We start from the raw sequence: 15,442 nt of genomic DNA on the forward strand, positions 1-15,442 counted from the left end.
TCGAAAAAGCCAATGGGACAAGTGCTGCGGCTGAGCGGCTTGAGCCACTGGCATCCCACATCAGAGCTCTGATCAAGCTCTCTACCACTGTGCCTGGGAAAGCAGCACAGAATAACCTGAGTGCTTAGGGCCCTGGTATCCACATGGAAGACCAGGATGGAGATCCAGACTTCTGTCTTTGGCCAGGTCCAGCCCCAATCACTGCAGCCATCTGGGGAGTGTAGATGGAAGAGCTCCACCTCTTCTTTCTCTGTTAACTCTGCTGTGCAAATAAATTTTTTATAGTATGTTGGCAATAAACATGGGCTATAACATAAGAAACTATATGGAAGGCAAAATCCTAAGACACAGATCCTAAAATTTTAAGAAAGCACTAGAAGGCTTTAAACAAGCTCATTACGTTTTGCAATGTTCATGCTTAGGATACTTGTGAAAAAATACTGAATAATATTTTCACATTAATTTTTCTTTCAAATATATTTATTAAAAGATACAAATTTCTATGTATCTTAGGAATGATGCTATGAACAAAATAGATTTCAAATTAAAAAAGAAGAGTCAAGATTTAAAAATTCTTTTCAGTAATAACCCCACTGATCAACCGCTATATACAGAAGCTCTCTGTAATACAAACTGCTAAAAAAACTAAGTATTTTCATTACTGAAAAATATTCTGAGGAAATGGAGAACAATACAGTCAAAATGCCCTCAAAAGCACTGTCATAATTAGAAAGGAATTGAACATGTGCACTTGTTTGCATGTTTTCATGAAAAGAAAAGATAATGATGGAAGCGTGCTTCAGGTTTACTTAAAGCTGAAAGCAGTTCATATCACACATCAGAAAAATATGCTCTCCTGGAAACACCTCTACACACTGAAAAAGGAAAAAGCTCACAACTGTGATTACGCACCTGAGTGCCATTCTTCATTCAGGGCACTTTCACTACTGGGATTGTCATCTTCATCCACCAGATCTGTCCCATTTGCTGTGTGCTCCACATCACTGTTCTTGAGGACAGATTCCTCCTCCTCACTGTATTCTTCACCAGGTTGTTCCCTAAGAAGCTGTTCCATCGAGGCCTGAAGCTCTTGTAAATCCGTGTCAGCTTCTTCAAACACACTGAAATGAAAAAAGAAAAAATTAAACTAACATCTTATCCTGAATTCTGACTTCAATTCAATGTATATTCATCTCATTCTACTTTAAAACGTTAAGAGTAAATAAAAAGAGTACATGAAAACAAATCGTAAAAAGTTTACATAGGTCTTAATCAAGGAAATAAGGATGAATTCAACTGATAAACACAGGACATGATACACACTCTGAAATATACAAACCAGAAGATGCTGTGCTTAAAATTTGCTTCATTTATCAACAAGAATCATATAGCTATTAAAATTACCCACCACATACATTTTGAGATAATATTTCGGTGTTTTTAAGAGTTCAGATTCAACAAGTCTTCTACTTGCTTTCTACAATAAATATAAAATACTTAACAGGCTGTTCATGTGGATATGTAAGACTTGTATCTTTATAATAGGCATAACAAATGCCTATTGGGAATTTGAACTTAGAGAAATGGAAACATCTAAGTTTCATATTTGGAACAAAGAGAATAAGATCAGCATTAGAAACCTTAACTTACATTGTTTAAGATTAAAAATGTTTCAAGAGTATATAATGAGTAGAATCTCCTATGTAAATAGCATATTCTAACTAAATCACTTGCACAAGGCCACAAAGTTCAATTTAAGGCAGAGGACTGAAATACAGCTTTTTGACCACATCGACAACATTTAAGAAATGTACTTAAAATTTTCCCTTTTATGATTTGCTCCTTTTCCCTTAAAATGTCATATAGTAGTTTCCAGATTGAGTATTTAGGTTAACTGAGGTTTTGTAAGATACATGAAGATTTTTGAAAGAAATTATGTATTTCGCCTACCAGAAAAACACTGATAAAACAGAAGAACCACATAATGCTTCTAAAAGTCTAGAATCAAGCATTATTAAAGAACAAAATATAATCAATATTATATAAAAGAATAAAATGTCGTTTTATAGAAAACAATGTATAGATGTATCTAAAACTTTATGGCTTATTCTTCAAGCAATTTGAATGCACGCACATTCTTGAACACACTGTTCTATGTAGTCTGGTTTTACTTCGCAAGAAATTCTGCAACACGTGTCTCAGGGGTTAGAGAGCTGACTAATATTCAAGAAGATGATGGAAGATTACCAGGGCATTTTTGAAAGTTCAATGGAAATACGCACTATGAAAAAAAACTATGCATGGATTTTAAAAATTTTATATCAAAAATAAACTTATTTTTAACTTTCATTGTTTTACATGAGCTTCTTTAAGTTTTTTGTTTTTTTTTTTTAACAGCCCTCACTTCCCACAGAACTCAAGGTGTTATTAGTTAAGCTTCCTTCCTGGATTTCAATTTCCAGTAAATCATAACTATGTGGACACAATCAAAATATATGCAGAACACACACCTATGTACTTGGATGTGTGTGCACACACATACATCCACACACAAAACAATCTGTTTGCCCACTAACTCCCTAATGATATGGTTTTGATATCCCACAAGGCAGGAGGTACATGTGGAGCTTTTTGGATACTTTTCTTGGGAATGGTAGAGTATTAATTACTTCACAATTATTCACTGCAATCCCTGTGTGAACTGGTGGCGATCCAATAGTAAACAGTTTTTATGCTACTAAAGTCCATTCATTCAACCAATACTTATTGAACACCCACCATGTGCAGGTCATCATGCTGGATGTTTAGTGGATAAACAGTAAACAATAAACACAAACAGAAACCAGTTTCTTAAATTCCTCATGTCAGATTAAGTAACTATATATTAGATATTATTAAATTTTGTATAACTTCACTACGTAAGTTGTGGAAACTGAAAGTGGTAGTAAAGTCAGTTACAGATCCATTCTTCATAACTATGTAAGCTCCCTTCTATGAAACTTTTTACTTAATTAGAGAAATTATGGTAATTATGCTCACATGTCTTCAGAATCAGAAGGTCCTTCTTTAATGTGCTCATCTTCAGTTTCATCTATTTCCAGATTGTCTTGACGAACATCTCCCACAGTAGGAACATCCATAAGGGTTCTGAACAGCTTCGAGAGATCTGGAAGTGAACATGTTCTCAACATCTAGAAAAAAGTCAACAAAGAACTAGTTAGAACAAAGAATATGAAAGAACAGATTAAAGAAAAACACGAGAACTAACAATAATTTTATTATTTTATGTATTGTAGGGCTTACACACAGCTAAGGAACTCAAAGCTGACTTGCCCAGGGTGTGAATCCAATTCGCTAGAATTTCAGCTCCGCTTTCCTTAGAGAAAACTAAACTTGTTGAGTAATGCTTTAGTTTTTGACACACAGACATTTACTTCACCTTGAAAAAGTGGGGAGAGGTGTCTTTTTAGAATGAAGTTTGGAATGAAATAGGATACCTCTCAGGAATCAAATGATGATACCAATTGTTCATTCTCTGCTTCTCACTCATGTTTCACACTGTCTCAGTTTTTCTCTCTCTTCCTATGGTCAAATCTCCCATACAGTCCTGCCCAAACACTGGAGGGGTTTAGTCTGAAGCTCAGGCAATCATTACCACATCAAACTGGCATTCCTGTCTATCACCTAATAATAGGTGTTGCTTGCTGATAGACAATGCTAGGCAAAACAAGGTAAGAACTCAGTGCAAAGAGAAATCTAAAACTGCCTTCCTGAGCAACGGTCCTATAAGTGGAACCTTTCCCCTTGAAGGAACTACTGCAAAGACAAATGTTTTGATGTTAGTGTTGATAATCATTTACAGCAACTGTTAGAAGAAACCCAGCCTCAGACGGGATGGTGGCATAGTGGCTAAGGTCCTTGCCTTGCATGTGCCAGGATTCCATATGGGTCCAGGTTTGTGTCCTGGCTGATCCACTTCCCAGCCAGCTCCCTGTTTGTGGCCTGGGAAAGCAGTGGAGGATGGCCCAAGGCCTTGGGACCCTGGACCTGCATGGGAGACCTGGAGGAAGTTCCTGGCTCCTGGCTTTGGATCAGTGCAGCTCCAGCCGTTACAGCCACTTGGAGAGTGAACCAGTGAATGGAAGACCTTTGCCTCTGTCTGTCCTTCTCTCTTTGCATCTGCCTTTCCAATAGAAGTATTTAAGCAAAAGAAAAAGAAACCCAGCTTGCTGACTTGAGGTACGAAACAAAAAAAGGCAGTTTAAGTGTTGAAAATGTAAATGTATGTAGGACCAGAACAGGGAAAATAATAGACACTGTCCAGCAACCTTTCATCAATTAGAATGTGAAGCATAGGCACAGCTATGAAACAAATAACTAAATGCATAAATCTTCATGCTGGCTTCACCCTAAAGGAATCCGTGATATTTAAAACATGACTGCTAAGGCCCTGATAAGAACCTTATGCCAGATGGTAGACCACGAGGAAAATATAATGTTTAGCACATTAATGAAAATTTATACACTTGGCCAATTTTATTGGTACAGTCTGTTTTTGAGAACAATCAAAGGATAAATTTCCATTATTTGACCATAATTTGCACACTATAGCACCCAAGGAAAAAGTGGTAATGAATTATAAGTTTGTGAAGTGGAAGACACACTGCTGTTAAAGCATTTCATGACAAGGAAAGTGCATCTTTTGATGAATTTCACATTGTCAGAACTATTTACACCTGACTTGTTCATCAAGTGTTCATTATTTTAACACTTTGAATTACATATGTTATAAAGCAGAAATAGGTACTCATGAAGTTTTATCACTGACCAACAAAAACAAAATAGAGCATATGCAGTCCCCTCGATTTGAGGGGACCACAAAAAGTTTTTTTTAAGGCTATAACAAATTATAGCTAAAATGGCAAAATAATTTTAGCTCTGCCTTATTTCTTTCACTAATTAATTTTATACTCTAACATAAAACAATGTAGTTGGGATAAAATTTGAAGTGAGGGCTGGTTGTGCAGCCTAGTAAGGCAAACCACTGTCTGTAGCTCTGGCATCCCACATGGACACTGGTTAAGACTCCCAGCTGCTCCACTTCTGATCCAGCTTATTACTGAACCTGGGAAGCAGCGGGAGTTTGGGCCAGGTGTTAGGTCCTTACACTTGGGTGGTGGACCCGGAAGAAACTTATGGCTCTTAGGTTTGGTCTGGATCAGCCTTGGCCTGAGTGACTATTTGTGGAGTAAACCAAAATTGGAAGCTCTCACTCTCTCTATCTCCCTTTCTCTCTGTAACACTGACTTGCAAATAAATAAATAATAAGAAAAAATAAATTTTAAGAGTTCATGTAATCTTATAATTGCCATCTTGGAATGAATTTACCATCCATCCTTAGGGTTCACTATCCTCGACAGATTGTGAAGTTTTGTATTCAAAACATTCTCATCTCAGTCAAAAATTCTTAATGCAGGAACACCATCAGTTCTAACATTTTCATTCTAGTATCTTTAATGTTCTTTAAAAAATATTCTACACTTTTGACATTCACAGAAATCCTCCTGAATAGCAGCTCATTTATAACATGATGCCTGAGATCTTACCTCAGCTATACTTTACTTTTTTTTTTTTTTAAGGTTTCTCTGTATTATAACTTAGACACCTAACATTTGGCATCACTTGAAGACCAAACACATAAACAATATTCTAGGAAGCCTTAAAATACTTTTTTTAAAAAAAGATGTATTTATTTAAAGGCAGAGTAACAGAGAAAGAGAGAAACCTTTTATCTATTGGTTCGCTCCAAATGCCCACAATAGCCAGACAGAGTCAGGAGCCAAGAACTTGGTATCATGAGTTGGTAACAGAAAGAAACCCAGGACTTGAGTCATCATCACCATCTTTTAGGTGCATCAGCAAGGAAGCTGGATTGGAAGGAGAGGTGGGACTCAATTTCAGGCACTATGAAATGGACCAGGGGTGTCTCAAGTAGTAGTTTTATTTGCTTCACAACAACACTAGGCTCCTGACATTTTTAAGTACTCTAATGTTCATTATATTTGAAAGTCAGAGGGCAAACAAGGGAGAGCCTTCATCAGTCACTCCTCAAATATAACAGCCAACCAGTGTGCCAAGCTGAAATCAGCAGCTTAGAACACTACCCATGTCTCTCTTTCTAAGATATTTTGAATAATTTCAGTTATGTAAGAAAAACGAATTTTGTAAACTTCACAACATGGATTTAGGAGCATAGTGACATTTCCCACCCTACTCTCCCTCCTGCTCATATTTTCCTTTCCTATTTTATTTTTCTTTATTTTTTGCAATGGCATACTTCACAATCACAGCTTTAACACTCCATTATGTAAATAATTCAACAAATGCCAAGTAAATAAAATGGTTTCTCAACAGTATATACCAAAACTATGTACAGTAATCAAATATTAAAACCATCAATTTTGTTCATAGATTAATTTTTTTTAATATTCTCTGCATTAGGTACCACAGATAAGAAAAAAAAATTGTCTTTCTGGCACTAACTTATTTCACTAACAGAATGGTTTCCAGTTCTGTTCATTTTGTTGCAAAAGAAAATATTTCATTCATTTTTTTTTTTTAAAGATTTATTTTTATTATTTTTTTTTTTTGGAAAGGCGGATATACACAGAGAAGAGACAGAGAGGAAGATCTTCCGTCCGATGATTCACTCCCCAAGTGAGCGCAACGGGTCGATACTATGCCAATCCGAAGCCAGGAGCCTCTTCCGGGTCTCCCACGCGGGTGCAGGTTCCCAAAGCTTTGGGCCGTCCTTGACTGCTTTCCCAGGCCACGGGCAGGGAGCTGGAAGGGAAGAGGGGCTGCCGGGATTAGAACCGGCGCCCATATGGGATCCTGGGCGTGCAAGGCGAGGACCTTTAACCACTTGCGCCACCGCACCGGGCCCTCATTCATTTTTTTAAGTAGCTGAGTGGTATTCCATAGTGTAAATATACCATATTTATTCTACCCAGTTATCTCTTGAGGAATATCTAGATTGATTCCATATCTCAGTTATTGTGAATTGAGCTTCAAATAAACATGTGTATACAAGTTATTCTCTCATATGCTCATTTCACTTATGGATTCATCACCTACTAACTGAAGTTATGCATTAGTGGAAGTTTTCATGAAGTGGAGTGGTCTTGATGGGAACCAGGCACTCCAACATAGCATGCAGGTGTCTCAAGCAGCAACTTTAGCTGCTGCACAAAATGGACTTATAACATTAATTTAAAGATTGTGTCCAGATATGAAATATAAAAATTATAGGAATTCTATAGGAAAGACTATTTTAGTAAATTAAGAGAACATTTAAGGCACTCTGCTATTTAGGAATTGCATGTTAATCTTTTTATTTTCCCAACCTGCTATAACAAGAAAACAAATTCCCAAGTTTTTAGAGAGGACATCAGTTGTGAAAAATAAATTTTCAGATTTTCAGAGGGGAGGTTAATCCTCCACTATTCTTTCCCAAAATAAAATTTCAGAAAAGCTAGATGCTATTAATGAGAGGCTATATGTTGAATTCATGAAGAAGTCAATGATACAAATTAGACTTACAAAAGTAATGGAGTTCATTTCTTGAAATAAATGAGAGTCCTGGATCTGAAGTATAGGAGAAAGACTTCTTTCAGTAGAAAGAAGTAGCCCCGCTGGAAGAGCAGGCCCAGGGACTGGTGGGCACTCACAGATGTGGTGGCTGTGGGCTGCCGGGGAAGGGCCTTGACCCTCCCTACCCTAGTCAGTGTCTGTCATTGACATGCATCCTAGTTAACATCAAAGTAAAATAACAATAAAAAGATGCATCTAACATCATTTATCATTTTTTAAAAAGATGTGTTAACCAGTTACATACTTACAATTGAGACTTTTTCCTTATGACTCAAAGACACTATTACGGACATTGAATGTTTGTTATTTTGGCCCAGTGATTAACTATTAAAATTTCAGAGATTTATACAGCAGGCAAAGATGGCTTTCTGTGCTTGTCCTAAATGACTTCAGATTGCTCTACTTTTCAAGTCTTTTTTCCTTGCTTCTACCCACACAATCCTCTGCATGAAATCTCTATTGCTACTTCCAGTTGGCTGAAAGTAAACTGCATGTTCTCTTAACACTGAACTAAGCTTATGAAAGTAAACCAAACAACAAATATTATGGAAAAATTATTAACTTCACAGACAGCACTAATATATTACACAGGTCTCAGTTAAAGATAACAATATAGCTTTATTATAAAAGAAAGAACACTGATTATAAGATAGTTCTTGTCCATCTCATAACATGCCATTGTCTCTAAATACCGGAAATTTGTTCTAGCAATTTAATTTGAAAGTCTAATGGAATTAGATAAAGAATTTCACAATCTCTAAATTTAAGGCAAAATAGCAAAGTAATCCACAAAATAAAAGTATATTTAACTGGAAAATCATATTTCAAATGACATTTTTCATATATTTGCGTCTATATACATTAAAAATGTCCAGCCTCATCCATAAATGTGGATACAAATCTAAACCAATTAATATCATTGCTCACTCATGGAACATATAATGTGTCAGTAAATGATATCAGTGGGTGTTATTCTGAGTATAAGGAATGAATACCTTCATAAACTGCTAACAGCTCTGTAAACTATTTTCAAAATAGAAATTAGACTATATAAAATACAATTTTTGATTTCCATTTACAGAAAATGTACAAAATAACTGAATTTTGCACAGACATGGAGGTATAAGTGGTAACAATAACAAAAACTGAAACCTAAAGATCAGCAATAGAAACAGATTATTAAAGTCTTTTCAAAGAGTAACCAGTGGGATATGTGATCATTAAAGATACAACTGAATATCTGATAATATACCAAAGTGCTATTGTTTAAAATATTTGATGTGCCGGTAGGATGGCTCCACTGGCTGATCCTGTTTTCAAGTGCCAGCTTCCCATATGGGCATCAGTTTGTTCCCCAGCTGTTCCACTTTTGATCCACCTCCCTACTTATGGCTTGGGTAAGTATGGAGGGATGGTCCAAAGACCTGGGACTCTGTACCCATGTTGGAGACCCAAAAGTTGTTCCTGGCTTTGGACCAACTCAGCTCTGGTCATTGGGGCAATCTGCAGAATGAACCAGCAGATGGAAGATCTTTCTATTTCTCCTTCTTTTTGTAAATCTTCCTTTCAAATAAAAATAAGGAAATATTTTAAAATATATATTTATTTGAAAGGTAGAAAATGAGATCAAGTATGTAAGTGTGAGTGCCCACACATGAAAGGACTTCCACCTGCGGATTCACTTCCCAGATGCCTGCAGTGGTCCCTTGGCAGCTGGGAACTCAATGTGACAGCAATGCAGTAACTTAAGCCATTATCTGAAGCCTCATTAATAGGAAGCCTGGTTTCATACGCAAATGGAAAGTAGGTATGGTAGTGAGAAATAGCTCATGGGGATACATGAGAGGATTCTGCTTAAATAAAAGCTTACTTATAAAAAGAATTATGATTAGGGAGCCAAACAATGGTTCTTTATTTTAGCAGTATTCTGAATTGCAACTTTAGAATTTCAGTAGAAAGAATGAGCTTTTCAAAATGGTGTTTTTGTTTGTTCTGATACATGTATATTTGTGCTTTTCTAAGAGATTAAAACTCACCATTACATTTTTCAAGGAAAACAGTAAGAAACGTTATCAAAAGCAAAGATTTTCTATGTGAAGACATACTTGCCTTTGGATTGTTTGCATCAAACAGTCCAGTTGAAAGTCCAATCAGCAAAGAATTCTTGTTTTTAATTTTTGGAGGCGAATCAGAGCGAGATCGGAGTGGAAAAGATTCTTCTGGAAAGCAATGAACGGAGTGACCTTGAGAGATGACATTCACGAGCTCAGAATGAACCACCTTATGGAAGAAGGGTTCCGGTTGCAGAGACTTATCTACATCACATTTAGAGTTTATAGGATCATCTGTTCCAGGTTCTGCTGTATAAAGGGAAAAATATGTGAAAATTCAATAGTTCGCAAATAAAATTCCTTATCTTATGCTAAGGTCCATTCTTTAACAATTCCAGCAAATAACCTCAAATCTACAAGAAAAGCAAAGTGAAAATATGTGTGTATACCTTATAAACAACTTTTAACAGCACATATTTTACTTTAACAAAGTGTTCTGAATCCTTCTATACTTCCATTCTATTGGAAGTTCTAAAATACAGATAATCACAAGCAAATGTGAGAAAATTCACTGTTCTCTCATATTTTGTTCCAATTTGTACTTATTCCAATAGAAAAAATTATATTTCTATACTTGAAATAATATGCTTTGTACTGTTTTTAAGAGAATAACGTATTTAATGTCCTTAGAACATAGCCTGTGTTTTGCTAAGTTACAATTTTCATTTGGAACACTCAATACAATAACTTACGAAGCATACAAAGCCCATACTGTCATACAATTCATGCTTAGTAATGCAGATTTCAGTGTTCCAAGCTCACTACATTCTTCAAAACATTTTTTTATTATTATTCATTCATTTGTTTATTTGAAAGGCAAACTGAGAAAGAGGGATCTCCCATCTGCTGGCTTACTACTCAAATGAGGGCAGCAACCCGTTTCAGACAAGCCAAAGCCAGCAGCCAGAACTCCATTCCTGTCTCACAAGGGTGGCAGAGGCCTAAGCACTCAGACCACTTTCTGCTGTGCCACCAGGAATCTGGATCAGAAGAGAAACAGGTGATACTAATAAGTTTCATAAGTGAAACTTATTAAATGATGCTGGTGCCCTAAGTGGCAGCTTAACTCACTTCACCACAACCTTTCTGGACTTTTTTTAAGTGACTGAAACTGGTGAAAGATGCTATTTTTATGTTGCCCAAACAGGTTACTTCATCTTTCAGAAAACTCACCTATATGAACTTCATTAAGTGGGCCCACATTCCTTGGACTATCCTCTTCAGACACTTCATTATGCTGAGTGGTGGTCCTGTTTTCCAACCTGTCAGAGGTGGGTATACCAGCAGGAAAACAGATTACAGAAATGAAAGTGGTCTAAATATAGAAAATGCAATCTAAGTTTACTAGTATCCTAGCATCCCTATTTCAAGTACTTTTTCTCATTTTTGTGTACATATTCTCTCACACCACGCTATATTTTTTCATTCTGTCCATATATCCACCAATTATTAATTATTCACAACAACCAATCTCACCTTGTTTTGTAACAGTGGCTCTCAAAGTATGGCTTCCATCAAAAGCAAGAGGGAATCATGTTAGAAATGCAGTTTCAGGGTCTGGCATGATGGCTCAGTGGCTAAATCCTCGCCTTGCATGCGCCGGGATGCAATAAGGGTGCCAATTCATGTCCCAGCTGCTCTGCTTCCCATCCAGCTCCCTGCTAATAGGCTGGGAAAGCAGTAGAGCATGGCCCAGGTTCTTGCGACCCTGTACCTGTGTGGGAAACCTAGGAGAGGCTCTTGGCTTCCAATCAGCTTAGATGTGTCAGTTGCAGACACATGAGGAGTGAACCAGCCAATGGAAAAAACTTTCTCTCTGTCTCTCCTTCTCTATATAAATCTGCCTTTCCAATGAAAATGAATATTTAATTAAAAAAAAAAAAGAAATGCAGTTTCAGCATGTAAATATATCTGTACAGCATGATACTAGATTTTTTTTTTTACATCTACCTACCACATCATGATACATTTAAACAGCAGAAAGTTAGGCTTGTAATTTTAACTAAGGGACTATGTACTCTAATCATTTGGGGACTAATAGTGGAGAGGAGGGAAACAGAGAGGTTGGAATGGGGGAGGGGTAAAAACTCCTATAACTACAAAAATATATCATGGTAAATAATAATGTTGAAGGAAGGAAGGCAGGCAGGCAGGCAGGCAGGAAGGGAGGGAGGAAAGGAGGGGAAGAGGGAGGGAGGAAGGGAGGAAGGGAGGGAAGGAAGGAAGGAAGAAAAAGAAAAAGGAAAGGCAATTTCAGGGTCAGGACAGTGGTATATCAAACTAATTCCCCACCTGTAGTACCAGAATCCCATACAGGCACAGTTTGAGTCCCAGATGATACACTTCCAGTCCAGCAACTTGCTTATGTTCTGAGGAAGCAGCAAAGCTCAAGATAGTTGGCCCCTGCATCCACATGGAGACCAGAAAGAAGCTCCTGGCTCCTGGCTTTGAAGTGACTCAGTTCAGACCATTAGAACCACATGGGGAATTTACTGAAGAATGGAAAATCCCTCTCCTTTTCTCTGTAATTCATCCTTCTTATTGCTAGTTTAGTGTATAGCTTATCAGAATTTTCCTTTAAATCTACCTATATAAATCTTTTCTGGAGTTTATATTAATTCTTACATATTTTTTTTTATTATTATTTGGAAATGCAGGTATACAGAGGACACTCAGAGACGGAAGATCTTTCATCTGCTGGTTCACTCCTCAAGTGGCTTCAGCAGCCAGAGTTGAGCCAACCCAAAGCCAGGGGCCTCCTCTGGGTCCCACAAAGGGTAAGGGGGTCTCAAGGCTTTGGACCATCCTCTACTGCCCTCGCAGGTCACAAGCAGAAAGCTGAATGGGAAGCAGAGCAGCTGGGATACGAACTGATGCCCACATGGGATCCCAGCAGATGCAAGGCTACTAGGCTATTGCACCAGGCCCAATTCTCACATAGATTTTTACAGTATTACTCTAGGGAATGGAGACTTTTTTTTTTAAATGAATCTTATACCACTGCATTTATCACTGAATATTTTAGATACCCTACTTTAACACATGAGTTCATTTTACTGTTTTATATGCTGCACACTATTCCATGCATGCAAGTACTTTTAATCTTAAAAGTTAGTCAACGATTAAACATTAAGTGCTTTGATGCACTGCCAAGTGTACATATAAAATGAAAGAAACAATGTGGATAGCCATTTGCTAATTTTGTTAAAGTTTCAAATGTGCACATTCTATAATCCATATCTTTCAATTTTTTGATATCCACTTTCAAGATTACTCATGGGTGGGCATAAGGAATTATTTGCTCCATCTTAGGTGAATTTAAAAACTTAAATGAAACAATTTGCAAGCAAAATTTTATTTAACAGAATGCGGACATCCTATCTTCCAGGAACAGAGCAGGCTATCACTGAGCACCTCCATTCTCTTGTTACAATCCAAGGCCCTTTCTTCTCATGAAGATAACACTGCAAACTTTCTAAAACCAGATGAACTCCACCAACACTTAAACAATTTTAGTGCAAGGACAAACTATAGCACAAGTTTACCAAGCCCAGTTAACCTCTTGTTTATAATTAATTGCACGGAACCAGCAATTTTCATTTGTTTATATATTAGCTATGGTTGGCTCTGTATTAAAATGACAGAATAGATGCAACAAAAACCACATGGTTTGAAAACTTAAAAATAGTTATAATCTGATTCTGAACAGGAAACAACTGCCAAACCTTATTATAAAGTACTGAGAAGAAAAAAACTAGATTATTTTTTGTGAAGGAAGTACAAGAATAAAATCCAACAATGGTTTCTTATAATTACAAAAGGAACTACATATGACTTGCACAAGCATTGCTGCAAGTAATCCAAATAAAGTATTAGCAATTCAGAAGTATATTAATAATAGTATATTAAAGTTATAACACATCATGATCAAGTAGAGTTTACTTAAGCCATCCAGATGGCTCAATACTGGGTAACTTATACTAACAGATCATTGCACCAACTGAAGTCATCTAACATAATTCATTCTTGATTTTTAAAAACCATAAAGTATAACATGAATAATATGAATAGGTAGCTTTCTTTTAAAAAATTATTTTTATTATTTTCCATTTTATAATTTTGTAGGTATGGAAATACCCCTCTCTCCCTTACTTTTCTCCCTTTTTTCTCTCTCCCCCCCCCATTTTCGCCCAAATTATTACAGTAGTAAGTCCTTTATTAACAGTTACAAGTTTAACGTTTTGATATTCATGTGTGTCATGACATTGTAGATATAGACAAAGGTAAAAAATCTAGTAATATTGCTGAGGTGTATTAAACTGTTTCACTGGAAATGCTCCTATTTGGGAGTAGAAAGCTTTCTACAGCTAAAATGCACAGTCACATTTAATGAAAGCTATTAACAAAATCGACTTTCTTATGGCTGAGAACAAGACAAAGATGCTCTCTACTACCAGTAGTTAACATTGAATAAAGTTACATAACATTGTATAGTAATTACTGTGATTAGAGAAAGAAATTAAAGTTATAAAAGATGAAAAAAAGAACACATTTTATATGACATGAATAGATATCTGAAAAATAATCAAATGTGTCTACATAAACAGCAGCATATCAACAATGTAAAGTGTAAAATCAATATAAAGAAATACATTTAATATTATAAAGTTTTATAAAAACATCATGGAAATTCAATTAAAATATAAACTTATTCTAAATATTTATGCATAAATTTTCACAATATGCATTTTCTTGTACTTTAAAAAATTTGCATGAATTTATTTAAAACAGCAAACAAAAAATATGTCTAGGAATAAGCTTACCAATGAATGTATAAAACCTGGATGAAGAGAACTACAAAACTTCAAAACTCAACCAAAAAGAAAGGTCTTTCATGTTTTTTAAAAGAAAAGAAAGAATAAAGCATGTTGGTTTTTGCCGTGGGAATACATGAACTTAACATTCACTAAAATACCAACTGATTTTTTTGTGTACATGCATGTAGAAGACAGAGACCCAAATTTAATGAATTCCAAATGTGATGAAAAAAATTAAAGAATATTCCAAAAAATTCAAAAAGAGAAAAATGAAAGTTAGGAAGCCCTAAAATTTGGTTAATGAATTATTAATTAAAAGTATATAATGTCCTGACTTAAGACAGACAGTAGACAGGAAAAAGTATAAAAACAGATTCAAATAAATTCATAGACCAAGATAAATTCCAAAGACTTAAAATTGTAAAAAGATCAAAGATTTAAATATGTTCTATACAGAAGCACTGAAACTCTGAAAAATTCTTGGAGAACTACAGCAAGAAGAAAGTTTATATGAATACATTATGACAACTGAAATCAACATGACAGTAACAACCATCACAGACAGACACTTCAGAATGGTAAAACAAACAAAAAACAACATAAACAACCAATAGGGGAACAAGAGCTGTAATTCACATAACAATCAAGGCAAGTCTCTCTAATATTTATAATGTTTCTAGTAATTCATAAAAGATAAAAAGCTGTTGTGGTAAAGATCTCATGGTGACCTCTGCATCCCATATTAGAGCACACCAGTTCATCCCAGCCCTAACCCCAATTGCAGCTTCCTGCTAGTGCATATCTTGCATGTCGCAGGTGATGGCTCAGGTTCTTGGATCCCTGCCACTCACACAGGACACC

The 15,442-nt window shown here is 36.0% G+C and overlaps 1 protein-coding gene across 1 annotated transcript in view; it reads right to left on the reverse strand.

Annotated features, from left to right (window-relative positions):
* NEK1 (NIMA related kinase 1) overlaps window positions 1-15,442 on the reverse strand; it is a 117,500-nt gene that overhangs the window by 6,924 nt on the left and 95,134 nt on the right. Inside the window, exons 30-33 of the mRNA XM_040965873.1 lie at window positions 10,938-11,026; window positions 9,763-10,013; window positions 3,040-3,191; window positions 913-1,121 (exon numbers count right to left, since the gene is read on the reverse strand). Of these exons, the coding sequence (XP_040821807.1) occupies window positions 913-1,121; window positions 3,040-3,191; window positions 9,763-10,013; window positions 10,938-11,026 (701 nt within the window). The remainder of the gene's footprint in view (window positions 1-912; window positions 1,122-3,039; window positions 3,192-9,762; window positions 10,014-10,937; window positions 11,027-15,442) is intronic.

The sequence above is a fragment of the Ochotona curzoniae genome, unplaced genomic scaffold (genome assembly GCF_017591425.1).
Source record: "Ochotona curzoniae isolate NIBS_2020 unplaced genomic scaffold, NIBS_Ocur_1.0 scaffold_4505, whole genome shotgun sequence".
NCBI classification, from domain to species: domain Eukaryota; kingdom Metazoa; phylum Chordata; class Mammalia; order Lagomorpha; family Ochotonidae; genus Ochotona; species Ochotona curzoniae.